At 49.3% G+C, this 18,656-nt stretch overlaps 1 protein-coding gene across 3 annotated transcripts in view; it reads right to left on the bottom strand.

The window, feature by feature from the left end:
* The window catches only part of SPATC1 (spermatogenesis and centriole associated 1), a 30,660-nt gene extending 13,516 nt beyond the window's left edge, over positions 1-17,144 (bottom strand). Inside the window, exon 1 of one of the 3 annotated variants that reach the window (XM_054499068.2) lies at positions 16,933-17,144. In XM_054499068.2, coding sequence (XP_054355043.1) covers positions 16,933-17,125 — 193 coding nt within the window. In that variant the 5' untranslated portion in view covers positions 17,126-17,144. Of the gene's footprint in view, positions 1-4,751; positions 4,772-15,793 lie in introns of those variants that run through there. The other 2 variants (XM_054499067.2, XM_054499069.2) reach the window with 2 other exon arrangements.
* Between the last annotated feature and the right edge of the window lie 1,512 nt (positions 17,145-18,656).

Genomic DNA, 18,656 nt, shown 5'->3' with positions numbered 1-18,656 from the left:
TCCCAGCTACTTGGGAGGCTGAAGCAGGAGAATGTCGTGAACCCAAAAGGTGGAGATTGCAGTGAGCCAAGATCGTGCCACTGCACTCCAGCCTGGGTGACAGAGCGAGACTCCATCTCAAAAAATAAAATAAAATAATAAAAAATACCATAACTAAAATGAAAAATTCACGAGAGGGATTCAACCGATCTGGGCAGGCAGAAGAATGAATCAGCAAACTTGAAACTAAGTCCATGGAGATTAGCCAGTTTCAGGAATAGAAAGAAAAATGAATAGAGCCTAAGGGACCTCTGGGACACCATCAAGCATAGCAACATACTCTAATAGAAGTCCTGGAAGGAGAAAGAGAGAGGCTAAAGAGAAAGGAGCAGAAATAAAAATATTTGAAGAAATCGACCAGGCATGGTGGCTTACACCTGTAATCCCAGCACTTTGGAAGGCCAAGGTGGGCAGATCGCCTGAGCCCAGGAGTTCAAGACCAGTCTGGGCAACATGGCCAAAACCTGTCTCTACCAAAAATACAAAAAATTAGCCGGACGTGGTGGCACATGACTGTGGTCCTAGCTACTCAGGAAGCTGAGGTGGGAGAATTCCTTGAGCCTGGGAGGTGGAGGCTGCAGTGAGCCAAGATCATGCTGCTACATGATGGGTGACAGAGTGAGACCCTGTCTCCAGAAAAAAAAAAAAAAAAAAAGGAAAAAAAAAGAAAAAGAAAAAATAGTTGAAGAAATAATGTCTGAAAATTTTCTAAATTTAGTGAAAGACATGGATCCACATATCAGAGAAACTCAGTGAACTCCAAGTAGAGTAAACTCACAGAGATTTTCACTGAGATACATTACAATCAGACAGTTGAAAGACAGAATCTTCGAGGCCAGAGGATCGCTTGAGGCCAGGAGTTCAAGACCAGCAAGGGCAACATAGTGAGACCCCATCTCTCTAAAAAAAAAAAAAAATCTTGATAGCAGCAAGAGAGAAGTGACTCATGATGTACAAGGGATCCTCTATAAGATTAACAGCAAAATTTTCATCAGAAACTATGAAGGCCAGAAGGTAGTGGTTTGACATATTTAAGCTTTTGAAAGTAAAAGGATCAAATAAGAATTCTATATTCTGTAAAACTATCCTTCAAAGATGAATGAGGAATTAAGACATTCCCAGATAAACAAAAGCTGAGGGGATTTATTGCCAGTAAACCTGCCCACAAGAAATGCTAAAGGGAGTCCTTTAGGCTGAAATCAAAGGAAACTAGACAGTAACTAGAAGCCATATGAAAAAATAACACCAACAGAGGTAACTACATATGCTGATGTCAAAGCCAGTATTATTGTATTTTTGGTTTGTATCTCCCATTTTTCCTATATGACTTAAAAGACAAATGTATAAAACAATGATTATAAATATATGCTAATGTGCACATACTGTATAAAGATGTAACTTGTGACAATAATAACATAAAGGGAGAGGAGTTATATATTATTTATATACTGTATGTATATTTTGCATACTATTAAAACTAAGTTGCTATTAATTTGAACTAGACTGTTATAAATTTAAGATGTTTATTGTGACCCCCAGGGTAACCACTAAGAAAATAACTTTAAAATGTACAGGAAAAAAAAAGTAGGAGAAGGAATCAAAATGGTATACTAGAAAATTAATTAAACACAGAAGACAATAAAAGATACACTGAGGGGAAAAAAGACATAAGACATGCAGAAAATAAACAGCAGGCCAGGCATGGTGGCTCATGCCTGTAATCACAGCACTTTGGGAGCTTGAGGCAGGTGGATCACCTGATGTCAGGAGTTCAAGACCAGCCTGGCCAACATGGTGAAATCCAGTCTCTACGAAAAATACAAATATTAGCTGGGCATGGTGGCTGATGCCTGTAATCCCAACTACTCAGGAGGCTGAAGCAGGAGAATTGCTTGAACCCAGGAGGCGGAGGCTGCAGTGAGCTGAGACGTGCCACTGCACTCCAGCCTGGGTGAAAGAGTGAGACCCTGTCTCAATACATACATAGATACATACATACATACATACATACATACACACACACACAGCAATGTGGCAGAAATAGTGCTTTCTTATCAGGAATTCCTTTAAATAGATTAAAATATGCAGTCAAAAGGTAAGAGATTGGCAGAATGGACAAAACAGTCAACCAAAAAACACCCCCATGTTCCTATTATATGCTGCCTAAAAGAGACTCACTTTAGATCGAAAGACACACATAGGTTGAAAGTGAAGGGGTAAAAAAAGATATTCCATGCAAATAGTAACCAAAAGAGAGCTGGGTGGCTATATGATATCAGACAAAATAGACTTTAAATCAAAAATTGTTACAAAAGGCAAAGAAGAACATTATATATTAATAAAAGTTTCAGTACAATAAAATGTAACAATTATTAACATTCATGCACTTAATAACAGATCCTCAAAATATATAAAGCGGAAACTGACAGAATCAAAGTCAGAAATAGACAGTTCTACAATAATAGTTGGAGACCCCACTTTCGGTAGTGGATAGAACTGGACAGATGATCAGTAAGGAAATAGAGAACTCAAACCTTTCTATAAACCAACTAGCTCTAATGGACATATACAAAACACTTCCCTCCAACAACAGTAGAATATACATTATTCTCAAGGGAACATGAAACATTCTCCAGGATGGATCACAAAAAAAGGTCTCTAAGTTTTAAAATATGGAAATCATATAAAGTATCTTCTCTGACCATAAGAATGAGACTAGAAATCAATAACAGATGGAAATCTGTAAAATTCACAACTGTGGAAATTAAACAACACACTCCTCATTTTTATTTTTATTTTTTATTTTTTGAGACGGAGTTTTGCTCTTGTTGCCCAGGCTGGAGTGCAGTGGTGCGCTCTTGGCTCACTGCAACCTACACCTCCCAGGTTCAAGTGATTCTCCTGCTTCAACCTCCCGAGTAGCTGGGATTACAGGCATGTGCCACCACGCCCAGCTAACTTTTTTGTATTTTTAGTAGAGACAGGGTTTCTCCGTGTTGGTCAGGCTGGTCTCGAACTCCCGACTTCAGGTGATCCACCCGCCTCGGCCACCCAAAGTGCTGGGATTACAGGTGTGAGCCACCGCGCCTGGCCAACACACTCTTAAATAACCAACAGCTCAAATAAATCATAAGATAAGTTATAAAATATTTTGATAGAAGTGAAAATGAAAACGCAGCATGGCCAGGTGTGGTGGCTCACACCTGTAATTCCAGCACTGGAGGAGGTCGAGATGGGTGGATCACTTGAGGTCAGGAGTTTGAGGCCAGCCTGGGCAACATGGTGAAATCGTGTGTCTACCAAAAAATACAAAAATTAGCCGAGTATGGTGGCGCACACCTGCGGTCCCAGAGACTCGGGAGACTGAGGCAGGAGGATCACTTGAGTCTGGGAGCATGAGGTTACAGTGAGCACTGATCGCACCACTGTACTCCAGCCTGGGCGACAGAGCTAGACTCTGTCTAAAAAAAAAAAAAAAAAAAAAAAAATACACTTGCAATAAACAATCTAATAATTACATCAAGAAAACAACTTATAAGCATCAAAAAGAATAAATTAGGAATAAACTTAACAAAATAAATGTAAAACTTACCCTCTGTAAACTACAAACATTGAAAGAAATTAAAGAAGATATAAATAAATGGGAAAACAACCCATGTTCGTGGATTAGAAGACAATATTGTAAAGAGAGGAATACTTCCTGAATTAATATACACATTTAGTGCCATCCTTGTCAGAATCCCAGCTGACCTCTTTGTAGAAATTGACAAGCATATTCTAAAATTTACATGGAGTTATAAAGGACCCAGCGTGGCCAAAGTGATATTGAAAAAGAAAAAGTTGGCCAGGTGCGGTGGCTCATGCCTGTAATCCCAGCACTTTGGGAGGCCGAGGTGGGCGGATCATAAGGTCAGGAGATCGAGACCATCCTGGCTAGCAGGGTGAAACCCCGTCTCTACTAAAAGTACAAAAAATTAGCTAGGCGTGGTGGCAGGCGCCTGTAGTCCCAGCTACTTGGGAGGCTGAGGCAGGAGAATGGTGTGAACCCAGGAGATGGAGCTTGCAGTGAGCCGAGATCGTGCCACTGCACTCCAGCTTAGGCAACAGTGCAAAAAAAAAAAAAAAAAAAAAAAAGAAAAAGTTGGAGGACTCACTTCTAGATTTCAAAACTTACTACAAAGCTAAGTCATCTTAGTGGCACTGTCATAAGGACAGACATATAGATCAATGAGATAGCCTGGGAGTCCAGAAACAAATGGAGTCTCACTCTGTCACAGAGTGCAGTGGTGCGATCTCTGGTCACTGCAACCTCTGCCTCCCAGGTTCAAGTGATTCTCCTGCCTCAGCCTCCCGAGTAGCTGGGATTACAGGCGTGTAATGGGTTCATGACTGCAAGATGCCATGGGAGTCCTCAGCTAACAGACACCCACTGTTAGCTTGTGTTTAAGAGATTTCAGTCCCATTGCGTGATATTCCAATGCAATATGTACAAGTGATTTCTTAACCTTTTGATAATTTGTGTTTAATTTATTTAGATTTGTGAGTTGAAAATCTTAGGCTCCAGTACAAGTACCTTGAAAAGAACTTGAAGAGAACATTGAAGAGGACTTCAGATTCACTGCGTTTATATGATTATTTAATTATTTAGGTCTCTCAGCAAGGTTTGTTACATCAAACAATTGAAGTTAAAAAGAAAAGCAAAAGCTAGACACCTGGCCTCACGACTGGAATCCCAGCACATTGAGAGGCTAAGATGGGAGGATCACTTAAACCAAGGGGAGGATTGTGAGGGGAGAAGGTATGAGGGAAGAAGGTCCTGAGGGAAGAGAGTCCTGAAGGGAGAGGGTGCTAAGGGGAGAGGGCCCTGAGGGGAAAGGGTCCTGAGGTGAAATGATCCTGAGAGGAGAGGGTCCTCAGGGAAAAGAATCCTCAAAAAAGAGGGTCCTGAGGGAAGAGTTTCCTTAGGGGAGAAGGTAGGTCCTGAGGGGAGATGGTCCTAGGGGGAGAGGGTCCTGAGGTGAGATGGTCCTGAGAGGAGAGGGTCCTCAGGAAAAAGGGTCCTGAGGGGGGAGGCTGCTGAGGGGGGAGGGTCCTGAGGGAAGAGGGTCCCGAGGGAGAGGTTCCTCAGGGAAAAGGGTCCCGAGGGAAGAGGGTTCAGAAATGAGAGGGTCCTGAGGGTAGAGGGTCCTGAGGGAAGAGGATCTTGAAGGAAGAGGGTCCTGAGGGGAGAGGGTGGGTCTTGAGGGGAGAGGGTCCTTAGGGAGAGGGACCTGAGGTGGGAGGGTCCTGAAGAGAAAGTTTCCTCAGGGAAGAGATTCCTCAGGAAAGAGGGTCCTGAGGGAAGAGGGTCCTCAGGGAAGAGGGTGCTGAGGGGAGAGGGTAGGTCTTGAGGGGAGAGGGTCCTGAGGGAAGGAGAGTTTTCAGGGAAGAGGGTCTTCAGGGAAAAGGGTCCTGAGAGAAAAGTTTCCTGAGGAGAGAGGGTCTTGAGAGGAGAGAGTCATGAAGGGGAAGGTCCTGAGGGGACAGGTTCTTCAGGAGAGAGGGTTCTGAGGGAAGAGGGTCTTTAGGGAAAGGGTTCTGAGGGAAGAGAGTTTTGAGGGGAGAGGGGTCCTGAGGGAAGGGGGTCTTGAGGGGAGAGGATCCCAAGGGGGGTCCTGAGGGGAGTTTCAAGGGGAGAGGGTCCTGAGGGAAGAGGATCCAGAGGGAAGAGGGTCTTAAGGGAAGAGAGAGGGTCCTGAGGGGAGAGGGTCCTGAGGGAAGGGGGTCCTGAGGAAAGGGGGTCCTTTGGGGAGGGGGTCCTGAAAGAAGAGGGGTCTGAGAGAAGGTGGTCCTAGGGGAGGAAGGTTATGAGGGAAGAGGGTCTTGAGGGAGAGGGTTCTCAGAGGAGTGAGTAGGTCATGAGGGAGAGGGTCTGGAGGGGAGAGCATCCTGAGGGTAGAGGGTCCTGAGGGAAGAGAGTCCTGAGGGGAGAGGGTCCTAAGGGGAGAGGGTCCTGGGGAGAGATGGTCCAGAGGTAGGATGGTCCTGTGAAGAGAGGGTCCGGAGGGGAGAGGCTCCTAAGGGTACAGGGTCCTCAGAGAAGAGGGTCCTGAGGGAAGGTGGTCCCGAGGGGAGAGGAGAGGGTTCTGAGGGGAGAGGGTCCTTAAGGTAGAAGGTCCTGAGGGAAGAGGGTCCTGAAGGGGGAAGGTTTTTAGGGAACAGGGTCCTCAGGGAAGAGGGTTCTGAGAGAAGAGGTTCCTGAGGGGAGAGGGTCTTGAAGAGAGAGGGTCCTGAGGGCGAAGGTCCTGAGGGGAGAGGGTCTTGAAGAGAGAGGGTCCTGAGGGCGAAGGTCCTGAGGGGAGAGGGTCTACAGGGGAGAGAGTGGGTCGTGAGGGGAGAGGGTCCAGAGGGAAGAGGGTCCTAAGGGAAGAGGGTCCTAAAGGGGAGGGCCCTCAGGAGAGAGGGTCCTGAGGTGGGATGGTCCTGAGGGGAGAAGGTCCTCAGGGAAGAGGTCCTGAGGGAAGAGGGTAGGTCCTGAGGAGAGAGGGTCTTCAGGGGAGAGGGTAGGTCCTGAAGAAAGAGGGTCCTGAGAGAAGGGGGTCCTGAGGGAAGAGGGTCCTGCGGGGAGAGTGTCCTGAGGGAAAGGAGTCCTGAGGGAAGAGGGTCCTGAGGAGAGAGGGTCCTTAGGGGAGAGGGACCTGAGGTGGGAGGGTCCTGAGGGATGAGGGTTTTCAGGGAAGAGGGTCCTGAGGGAAGAGGGTTTTCAGGGAAGAGGGTCCTGAGGGAATAGGGTAGGTCGTGAGGGAAAGGGTCCTGCATAGAGAGTGTCCTTAGAGAAGAGGGCCATGAGGGGAGACGGTCACGAGAGAGGAGGGTAGTGAGGCGATATGGTCCTGAGGAGAGAGGGTCCTCAGGGAAGAAGGTCCTTAGAAAAGAGGGTCCTGAGGGGGGAGGGTTTTCAGAGAAGAGGGTCCCAGGGAAGAGGGCCCTTAGGGAAAGGGTTCTGAGGGAAGAGGGTCCTGAGAGAAGAGGGTCCTCAGGGAAGAGGGTCCTGACGGAGAGGGTAGGTCGTGAGGGGAGAGGGTCCTGAGGGGAGAGGGTCCTCAGGGAAGAGGGTCCTTATGGGAGAGGGTCCTCAGGGAAGAGGATCCTGAGGGAAGAGGGTCCTGAGGGGCAGAGGGTACTCATGGAAGGGTGTCCTAAGGGAAGAGGGTCCTGAGGGAAGAGGGGTGTGAGGGGGAGAGAGTCCTGGGGGGTGAAGGTCCTGAGGGGAGAGGATACCGAAGGAAGAGGGTCCTGAGGGAAGGGGTTCCTGAAGGAAGAGGGTCCTGAGGGGAGAGGGTCCTGAGGGAAGAATGTCCTGAGGGAAGGTGATCCTGAGGGAAGAGCGTTCTGAGAGGAGAGGGTCCTAAGGGGGAAGGTCCTGAGAGGAGAGGGTAGGTCCTGAGGGGAGAGGGTCCTTAGGGGAGAGGGACCTGAGGTGGGAGGGTCCTGAGGGGAAATGGTCCTCATGGAAGAGGTTCCTCAGAAAGAGGGTCCTGAGGGAAGAGGGTCCTGAGAGGAGCGGGTCCTGAGGGAAGAGGGTTCTGAGGGTAGATGATAGGTCCTGAGGAGAGAAGGTCCTTAAGGGGAGAGAGACCTGAGGTGGGAGGGTCCTGAAGGGAGAGTATACTCAGGGAAGAGGGTCCTGAAGGAAGAGGGTTCTGAGGGGAGAGGGTTATGAGGGGAGAGGGTTATGAGGGGAGAGGGTTCTGAGGGGAGAGGGTTATGAGGGGAGAGGGCCCTGAGGGGAGGGGCTCCTGAAGGAAGAGGGTTTTGAGTGGAGAGGGTTCTGAGGGGAGGGGGTCCTGGGGGCAGCGGGTCCTCAGGGGAGAAGATCCTGAGGGAAGAGAGTCCTGATGGGGGAAGGTTTTCAGGGAAGAGGGTTGTCAGGGAAGAGGTTCCTGAGGGCAGAGGGTCTTGAGGGGGAAAGTACTGAGGGTAGAGGTACTTAAGGTGAGGGGGTCCTGAGGGAAGAGAGTTTTGAGGGGAGAGGGTCTTTAGGGAAGAGGGTCCTGAGAGAAGAGAGTTCTGAGGGGAGTGGGTTTTGATGGGAGAGGGCCCTAAGGGCATCAGGTCCTGAGGGAAGAGGATCCTGAGGGAAGAGGGGTGTGAGGGGAGAGGGTCCTGGCGGGGAGGATCCTGAAGGGAGAGTATACTCAGGGAAGAGGGTCCTGAGGCAAGAGGTTCTTCAGCGGAGAGGATCCTCAGGGGAGAGTGTCCTGAGGGAACAGCATCCTGAGGGGAGATGGTCCTGAGGGAAGTGGGTCCTGAGCGGGGAGGGTCCTGAGAGGAGAGGGATGTGTCCTGAGCAGGGAGGGACAGATCTTGAGCGGGAACGTGTTTCTTGTGGGGTAGAGTCTTGTGGGGTATTGACGGGTCCTGAGGGGCCGGATGCATCTGTGGAGCTTGCAGGTCCTGAATTCAAGGCAGGTTCTCGTGTGAGGGAAACTGTGACATGGGGGCGGGCGTCAGTGCTGGAAGGCCCTCCGGAACTAAGGGAAGGCTGCCCCCTGCCGGAGGAAACCTGTTGCAGCCCCTTGGGGAGGCAGTGGGAGAGCAGGACGAGGTGGCCCTGAGGGGAGAGGGTCCTCAGGTAGGTGTATGGGCTCGGGTGAGGGAGGGGTGGTGAGGGCTGGGATGAGGAGGATGCTGGTGGCTAGAGCAGGCCCTCAGTCCTCCTTTCTTGACTGCCTGTCCCATGCTGACGGCTGTCCCACCTGTCACCTGACCTCTGTGTGCAGGAGCCAGGTCTGACCAGTGGGGGCAGGAGCCAGTTTACAGTGGTTACTGTTTTAGTGTCTTGAGCCCCCATCTTGGCCCTCATTTCTTGTCTCCCCAGCTACTCCAACAGCCCTATCTCCCTGCAAGCCCCTGAGCCCTCAGGAGCAGGACGCCCTGCAGTCTGAACGCTGCACCTCCCACCTGCCCTGTGCACGGGGCCAAGTCTGAAGCTCTTGGCGCCTGTTTTGTCCCGGTGAAGTTAATTCGGCCAACGGCCAACATTTTCTGATTTCCTGCCTCTTCAGATTACCCACTCTGACCACACAGTTGTACCTTCTGTCTTGGTCAGAGATCACTCCTGGCCACCTGGTCTCTGAGCCTCTCCAGATCTCTAGTCCACTGGCCTCTTTATTTTCTCTCCATCTGACAACACTCCTGGTTTTGGCTGCCTTCTCAGCCAGAGCAGCTTTGATGTGCCTGAACTCTTGCTGAGCCATCCTCAGCACTGCCTGCTTGCCTCCCCCATGCCTGCCCTCAGGCTGCCAAATGCTGCTGGAGAAGGCAGATTGATGGCTGCTGCCTTTGCAAATCCCACAGATGGTTGCGCCATTCAGCCCACTATACATCCAGACAGACCCTCCAAGTTCTCCTCTCACTTCCTTCCCCCTCCCTTTTTTTTTTTTGAGACGGAGTCTCGCTTTGTTGCCCAGGCTGGAGTACAGTGGCGCGATCTCGGCTCACTCCAAGCTTCGCCTCCCAGGTTCATGCCATTTTCCTGCCTCAGCCTCCTGAGTAGCTGGGACCACAGGTGCCTGCCACCATGCCCAGCTATTTTTTTTTTTTTTTTTTTTTGTATTTTTAGTAGAGACGGGGTTTCACCGTGTTAGCCAGGATGGTCTCCAACTCCTGACCTCAGGTGATCTGCCGGGCTCAGCCTCCCAAAGTGTTGGGACTACAGACGTGAGCCACCGTGCCCAGCCCCCCATTTTTACTCTATTTCAGACCTTGCCCGCTCCATCCTAGCTCTCGGAGAAGAACATTTGAACAAAGAAAATAGAAGCCACGGGTCTGGACTTCCTTTAGCTTCCCACCACCTGACATTCACACTCATGCTCTCCTTCCTCCTTCCCTTCCAGGACAGTGGAAGAGACTCTCTTCTTTCAGTCAAGGGCACCCCCCACCCCGTAATGTACCTCTTTTGCCTTGCATATTTTCCAACAGTCTCTCCTAGCCTCTTCTTTCCACGTATGAACAAACTCAGGCCTCTGCCGCCTTGAAAAGAAGCTCTGGACCCCATGCCCTCCCAGCTACTGCCCTCTCCCTGTCCACTCCCCTCACCCCAAGGCCAAACTTCTTGAACTGAGTATCTCCATCATCTTTTCTCTCCATTTTCTCACTGACTTTTCAGCTCACCCTGGTCGGCCATTCCACCTATGACGGTTGAAATCACTCTAACCAAGGTCATGAATGCCAGTGTCATGAATTGTCCACTAAATGCTATGGATATTTTTAGTACTTTTCTTGCTTGACCTCTTGGCAGCCTTTACCTTGCTGACACTGTCCCCTTTGAAGCTGTCTCTTGGCTTATGTGACATTCTGCTTTTGAAGTTTCCCTTGTGTCTCTGTATGCTCCTTTGCCAACTCCTCTACCTGTCCTCAGTCAGGATCTGTACTGTGCGCTGTCTTCCCAGATGGCCTCACCCCTACCTCAGCCTGAATTATCAGTAACTCTTGAATCTTTTCTCTCTAGACCTGACTTCTCCGAGCCTCAGGCTCATAGTGCTACTGCTTCTGGACACTCCATGTGGATGTTGTGTGGACATCTTAAAATAATTTTGTCCAAAATGCAACTCATTTTCTTCCTCCAAAACTGCCTTTCCTTCTCCCAGGCTCACCTCTAACATTTGCAGGACTGTGGGCAAGCGTATAAATGAAAGCCCATTTACCAAGTGTCAGAGTAGTTAAAAGTTACCACTCAGGCTAACTGTTAAACTACTTTCTATTTTCGTATCCTAACAAATAAACCTTTGTAACAACCTGGAAGGTCAGATTTGAATTTGAAATTCTTGTACTCTCCGGAGTTTTGTGGAAAGAGCTGGTCCCCTGGCCTTGCCCTTCTGCACCCCTTCTCTTCCCATCTGAGCTCTGTCCTGTACTGAGAGGATCCTTGTGCACATGCTTATAAACACCCACAGCCCACCAGGCCAAGCCCTGCTCATACCTCCCAAGCTGTTTCCTCCTGTGTTCCTTCTAAATGGGGTTGGGCCAGGTCTCTGGACCAGGGGGATTTCAGAGGTAGCTGTGCACAGAGCATAAGGGAGAAGGTAGGCCCAGAAAGAGGAATTGAAGGCCTGAGTTCATGAGGGCAAATCAAGAATAAGAACCCGACTCTATGAAGGAGGCCAGTCACAAGGAATGGCCAAGAGAACAGACAGGTTGAGGAAGTGGCCAGAGAAAGGTTCTCTGAGGCAACTATAGAGATCTGCCTTGGCTGGGACAACAGATACATTCTGGATGCTCTCTTTGTCATCCCTCACATCCAAGCAGTTAGGGTTTCTGTTTTCTTATTAAATAACGTGAATGGATTTCTCTCCACCTGTAGCTCATGCTGTCATATCCCACCTGGATGACTGCAACAGCCTCAGTCTAATCCATCTCCCTGTCTCAGTCTACTCTCCCTCCAATCCATTTTCCCCATAGCATCTGGGATAACGTTTCTGAAGCACAAACATGATTATTCTCCGTTAGAAACCACCAGTGTCAGGTGGGCATGGTGGCTCATGCCTGTATTCCCAGCACTTTGGGAGGCCAAGGTGGGCGGATCACCTGAAGTCGGGAGTTTGAGGCTGACCTGAGACCAACATGGAGAAACCTCGTCTCTACTAAAAAGATACAAAATTAGCCGGGCGTGGTAGTGCATGCCTGTAGTCCCAGCTACTTGGGAGGCTCAGGCAGGAGAATCACTTGAACTCGGGAGGCGGAGGATGTGGTGAGCCGAGATCACGCCATTGCACTCCAGCCTGGGCAACAAGAGTGAAACTTCGAAACTCTGTCTCAAAAAAAAAAAAAAAAAAAGTAAAAAAAAAAAAAAAGAAACCATCAGTGTCTTCTTAGTGCCTTTAGGAGCAAGTCCAAGCTCCTCAGCATGTCATTTGCAGTCCTTGGTGATCTGACCCCTCTAGCTGCATTTTTTACCTCTCCCTGGCCCCTACCACACACACACGCCATGTACACTCACAATCAGACATACACCAAAATACACTCAAACACCCACATAACACATACATACCACATACACTCTTACATACATTCACACACACACACACAGAAACACACACACAGAGCCATATGCACACATTCACTCACAAATCACACACTGTCAAAGCAGACACACCATATCCTCTCACACACACATGCACTGTTTTTCTGAGATGAAGTCTTGCTCTTATTGCACAGGCTGGAGTGCAATGGTGTAATCTAGGCTCACTGCAACCTCTGCCTCCCAAGTTCAAGCGATTCTCCTGCCTCAGCCTCCCAAGTAGCTGGGATTACAGGCACCTGCCACCATGCCCAGCTAATTTCTTTTCTTTCTTTCTTTTTTTCTTTGAGATAGAGTCTCAAAAGTCTCCAGCCCAGGCTGGAGTGCAGTGGCGCGATCTCTGCTCACTGCAAGCTCTGCCTCCTGGGTTCACGCCATTCTCCCGCCTCAGCCTCCCAAGTAGCTGGAACTACAGGCGTCCCCACCACGCCCGGCTAATTTTGTTTTTGTATTTTTAGTAGAGATGGAGTTTCACCATGTTAGCTAGGATGGTCTCAATCTCCTGATCTCATGATCCCCCCACCTCGGTCTCCCAAAGTGCTGGGATTACAGGTGTGAACCACCATGCCCAGCCTATTTTTTCTCTCTTCTTTTTTTTTTTTTTTTGAGACAGAGTCTCACTCAGTCGCCCAGGCTGGAGTGCAGGGTGTGATCTTGGCTCACTGCAACCTCTGCCTTGCGGGCTCAAGCCATTTTCCTGCCTCACCCTCCCGAGTAGCTGGGATTACAGGCACCTGCCACCACACCTGGCTGATTTTTGTATTTTTAGTAGAGATGGGGTTTCACCATGTTGGCCAGGCTGGTCTTGAACTCCTGACCTCAGGTGATCCACCCACCTTAGCCTCCCAAAGTGCTGGGATTACAGGCGTGAGCCACTGCGCCCGGCCCACATTTTCTTTCTTTTTTTTTAAATATATATATATGTTTTATTTTTTAAAAAATTTAAATATTTAAAAATTACGTTTGATTTTCTTTTTACAGTACTGCTCCCTGTGCTGGGCGTGGTGGCTCATGTCTGTAATCTCAGCACTTTGTGAGGCTGAGGCGGGCAGATTACCTGAGGTCAGAAGTTTGAGACCAGCGTGGCCAGCATGGTGAAACTCCATCTCTACTAAAAATACACCAAAAAAAAAAAAAAAATAGCCAGGTGTGCTGGCACGCACCTGTAATCCCAGCTACTCAGGAGGCTGAGGCAGGAGAATCACTTTAACCTGGGAAGCAGAGGTTGCGGTGAGCTGAGATTATGCCACTGCACTTCAGCCTGGGTGACAGAGCAATACTCTGTCTCTCAAAAAAAAAAAAAAAATTTAAATATTTAAAAATCACATTTAATTTTCTTTTTACAGCACTGCTCCTTGTGAGCAAGGCTAACTCCTAGGCAGTATGCCCAGAGTCAGCATCATGCACATTTTCCTATACACATTCATATACACTCATTCACACACCCACACCACACACTCCATACTCACACTACAGAGTATGTGTGGTGCATAAGTGTGTACCACACATACTCTCATACCACATTCACACACATACACCCACATTAGACACACACACACACGGGTCAGGGCTTTAATTGCACATTTGTTTCTCATTCCTGCAATCCCTAGGGCCAGACATTTGTATGAGTCACTTCTACTTGTGGCACGCTCCTTTCCCCTTCACAACCAGTTGACTGGGCTCACCTCCTCCAGGAAGTCTTTCCTAACCCTCAAAGCTTGACCTTTTGGGAGTTGGAAGATCTGAAGTGGTCTAAGGATTCCCTTAAGAATGAAAGCTGGGAGGAGAGGGCTTGCTTGGTTAGCCTGGGAGTACGAAACCAGAGTCTAGCTTCTTAAACAGGAAGATTTCTTTCCTTCCTTCCTTCCTTCTTTCCTTCCTTCCTTCCTTCTTCTTTTCTTTTGTTTTATTTTCTTCTTCTTCTTCTTCCTTTCTTCCTCTCCTTCTTCTTCCCCTTCCCCTTCTTTTTCCTCCTCCTCTTCTTCTTCCTCCTCCTCCTCTTCTTCTTCTTCTTCTTCTCCTTCTCCTTCTCCTTCTCCTTCTCCTCCTCCTCCTCCTCTCTTTTCCTTCTTTCCTTTCCCTCTCTTTTCTTCTTTCCTTCTTTCCCTTCCTTCCTTCCTTCCTTCCTTCCATCTCTCTCTCTCTTCCTTCCTTCCTTTCTTTCTTTTTCTTTCAAAATTTCGCTCTTTTTGCCCAGGCTGTAGTGCAATGGCGCAACCTTGGCTCACTGCAACTTCTGCCTCCCAGTTCGAGGGATTCTCCTGTCTCAGCCTCCTGAGTAGCTGGGACCACAAGCATGTGCCACCACGCCCAGCTAGCTTTTTGTATTTTTAGTAGAGATGGGGTTTCACTATGTTGGCCAGGCTGGTCTCAAACTCCTGACCTTAGGTGATCCACCCACCTTGGCCTCCCAAAGTGCTGGGATTATGGGCTGAGCCACTGCACTCAGCCTATTATTAGTTTTTGAGACAGAGTCTCGCTCTGTTGACCAGGCTGGAGTGCAGTGGTGTGATCTTGGCTCACTGCAAACTCCACCTCTCAGGTTCAAGTGATTCTCCTGCCTCAGCCTCCCGAGTAGCTGGGATTATAGGCGTGAACCACCATGTCCAGAAGATTTTTGTGTTTTTAGTAGAGACGGGGTTTCGCCATGTTGGCCAGGTTGATCTCAAACTCCTGACCTCAGGTCATCTGCTTGCCTCAGCTTCCCAAAGTGCTGGGATTATAGGTGTGAGCCACCGCACCTGGCCCCATGTGTATTATTTTTTTTACCCTGTCTGTTGTCTCTGTGTCATTAGAGGTATAACATTTAAAGCTAGAGGTGTCTGTGTGCTCGTGATCAGTAAGGGGGAACTGAAGACCAGCCATATGCCACATTTCAGGTTGTATGGCAGGGAACCCAGTGGGTAGGGAGCAGGGAATTAAGACAGGAGGGGAGTGAGCACAAGCCTGAAGGGCTTTAGCCGCTGGAAAGACCCAACTTATCAGTCAGAAACATGTCTAGTTTGGAGTGAGCTAAGTTCCAGTGACTCATTGAGCCTGCAGGATCTGGAGGGGATCTTGAGTTCTAGTGGAGTGTTGAAGCTGCGCTGTGTGTAGGCTGGCTGAGGGTGGAGGGACAGGGCCTGGACCCAGAGCCTGGGAGCAGCCTCAATTAAGATGAGCCAGGGGGATGGACTAGATGGCTTGGGAACTCAGAAAGAGGGTCATGGAGGAGGGCTATCGATCTCAGATGCCATGCAGAGGTGGAGAAGGAGCAGCACCTAGGAAGCCACTTGTGACCATTCTAGAGCAGTGGTGTCAGGGTTCGTTGCCAAGCTGTAGAGGCTTAAATAAGCAGAGACCAGAAAGAGGAGAGGTGTCCCTTCAGGGAAGGAGGAAGATTTCATACCTGATGGTGGACAGAGGAGGGGGCCAGGTAAGGAGGGCAAGGTGCAGGGCCTGTGATGGAGGCAGGTCACTGCAGGGGTGGGTGGGCTCTGAGCACCTGTGGAGAGGTCCACCCTGGACAGGAGGGAATGCAGCCTCCTCCAGGACAGGAAGCACGTTGTCTGGTGAGCTGAGTGTGTTAGAGCAGAGAGGGCAAGGAGAAGGGCACTCCTTCCATAACCTCCTGAGACCTCAGCACACGGAGTCTCTCCTCTCTGGTGCAGTCCCCACTTCCCTCCCCACTCTCTTGGGACCGAGGCCTCTTACCATTGTTCTGGCGTAAGGGAAGTCCTGCTGTTGCCTCACCAAGCCCACTCGTGAACCCGCTGATGCCGAGCCCGCCTGCCTGAGTCTTGATCGCTGACTTGAGCTCGTGATTCTCCCGGATGAGCCGCACCAACTTCTTCAGTTCCTCATTTTCCCGCACCAGCCTCTCTATCTGATGCCGAAGCCCCTCATAATTGGTGAGTAGAGACATGCCCTGGGGCAGTGGGAAGGGTGTGGCCCACAGGAGGGCACTGCACCTGGAGGCTGCCCAGGGCCCCGGGCCTTGCCCGGGCAGAAGGAGGGTGCAGAGTCTGCAAGGCTGGCCCAGCGGGCCCTGGGTATTGTGAGGTCAGAGGCTGTGCCCTCCTCCTTGCCTTCTCTGCTCTAACACACTCAGCTCTCCATGCCACCAGGCTGTACACAGGCCTTGCCTCGGCCTGGAATGTCCTGGCCCTTTCTCTGTCTGGCCAACTTCACCCTCATGGTGCCTCATCTGTGAAGCTTCCTCTCCCCCACCGCAAGTTAATTGCTGCCTGCTGGGTTTCCCCAGCAGATGTGTCCTGTGTCATAGCACTTCCCCTGGTTCCAGTTCGTTCCGTGCCAGCTCCTTAACACTGTCCACTGGCTTTACAGTGAGGTCAGGGATTGTAACACGTTCCTGGAAACCCCAGTGTCCAGCAAATGGCTTGGCACAATGTTTGTAGGTAAACAGTAAATATTTGTTGAATGAAAACCCACCACTCCACCTTCCTGGCCAGGATGCCCCTTCTTGGTGATCTTGAACATGCCTGGGTTTGGCCTCTCAGCCTTCTCCTGGTTGCTGTGTCTTGAAGGCCTGGACACTCGCCCATGATTTCTTCTGACCCAGGTGCTCAGAGTCTCTATCTTACTGCTGGTCCAGGAGCTCTCTATAACTTGGAGTTTCCATTTTTGGTGACTCAGCGTTCCCTATTCCAAATCTCCCATCACTGCCTTCTCCGCACTTGGATCTCTATTCCCCAGCTCCTTGAATTTTCCTGACTTTAGTCCTTCAGGAACCCAAGACTGCATCCCTCACTTGGTTCTAAGAACTCAGGACTCAGTCCTCATGATGCTCCCCTTCTCTTAGAGCTATCTACAGATAACTCTATGGTACTGACCTTGAGTACTGAGTGAGGTCGTGTCCTCGTGGCCTTCATTGGCTCTGTGGCTGTTCTCCCTCAAACCTCTTTTTGGGGCAGGGAGAGGATAGCGAAGTCCAGGTACAGGCCAGAGGACAGACTCCTGGTAGAATGTGGGAATGAGGAAGGGGAAGAAGGTCAGCCAGGGCTGGGATCGGTCTGAGTTGAGCATTCTACCTGGACCTCACAATGGGGGGCCTACCCCCACCCCTCCTCTAATGCTTCAGACTGTAATCCTGGCTCAGTCACTCTGGCCCCAGGGACCAGAGCCCCCAAGAACCAGAGTTGAGGTCTCTTCAGTCACCCCTCTAACTTTATAGAGTGTCTCTGTTGGGCTTTCCTTCAACATTTGAAAATTAGCTTATCAGGGTCTTATTTCACTGTTAGCCTCTTGGGTTGATGCAGTCAGTAATGGTTACATTTTATGTGTCAATTTTGTGAGGCTATAGTGTCCGGGTGCTTGGTCAAAATCTAGCCTAGATATTGCTGTGAAGCTATTATATACTTGCAGCTATTAATCACGTCTATTAGACGTCTAATAGACGTGATTAATAGCCACAAGATGTTGACTTTAAAGGAGATTACCTTCAGTTATTTGGGTGGGCCTCGTCCATTCAGTTGAATAACTTTTTAAAAATTTATTTTTTTAATTTTTAAATTTGTTTATTTATTTATTTATTTATTTGAGGCAAGGTCTCAGTCTGTTGCCCAGGCTGCAATGCAGTGTCACCATCATAGCTCACTGCAGCCTCGACCTCCCAAGCAGCTGAGACCACAGGTGTGTGCCACCACACTTGGCTAATTTTTATTAAAAACATTTTTTTTGTAGACATGGGGTCTTACCACATTGCCCAGGCAGGCCTCAAACTCTTCGGCTGAAGCAGTCCTCCTGCCTCAGCCTCCCAAAGTGCTGGGATTACAGGTGTGAGCTACTGTGCCTGGCAGAAGAACTTAAGAATGAAAAAAACCTGAAGTTTTCTGGAAAATAAGGAATTCTGCCTGAAGATTGTAGCATAGAAATCCTGCCTGAGTTTCCAGCCTGCCTTACAGATTTTGGACTTGCCAGCCTCCACAATTATGTGACCAAGCCCTTTAAAATAAATCTCCTAAAATAAAATAACTCCGGCTGATGCACCATCTCTGTTTCCCTTTGTATATGCCAGTGTTCTTTCCTCCGAAAACATATGTTGGCCACCAACTGTGGCAGGCATTGTGTTAGGAATTGGGGGTTCAGTGCTAGTCATAGCAGGCATTGTCCCCACCTTATCGACTTTACCAGCTAGTGGGGAGTGGCTATGAATTGAACGATCATATATAAATGCTGCCTGGAAGAGGCACTGGTGCTGGGAGAGGGTACAGCAGGTGGGCCAGATCCAGTCGGGGAGTGTGCTTCACCGAAGAAACCAAAAGTGTGGTGGAGCAGAGAATGAGCGGGGTGGATGTATGTGCTGGGAAGGGATGAAGGGCCCAGGTCGGGACAGGGCCTGTGGCTGTGATCTTGATTGATCTTTAAGGAAGGGCATGTGGGAACAGATTGGAGGGAAGAAGCTACAGAGTGGCACACAGTAAGGAGGCCACTGTAGTCATCCAAGCAAGCAATGAGGGTGGCTGGTTCACAGGTGGTGCCATGGAGGTGGAGAGAGTGGCAGAGCTGAGAAATGTTTAGTGGTACTGGATGGGCTGGTCTTGGAGTTGGCTTGGAT

This window comes from Pongo pygmaeus, chromosome 7 (genome assembly GCF_028885625.2).
Source record: "Pongo pygmaeus isolate AG05252 chromosome 7, NHGRI_mPonPyg2-v2.0_pri, whole genome shotgun sequence".
In the NCBI taxonomy this organism is placed as follows: domain Eukaryota; kingdom Metazoa; phylum Chordata; class Mammalia; order Primates; family Hominidae; genus Pongo; species Pongo pygmaeus.
Note: the sequence above shows the minus strand (reverse complement) of the source record. Positions and strands in the feature narration are given on the sequence as shown.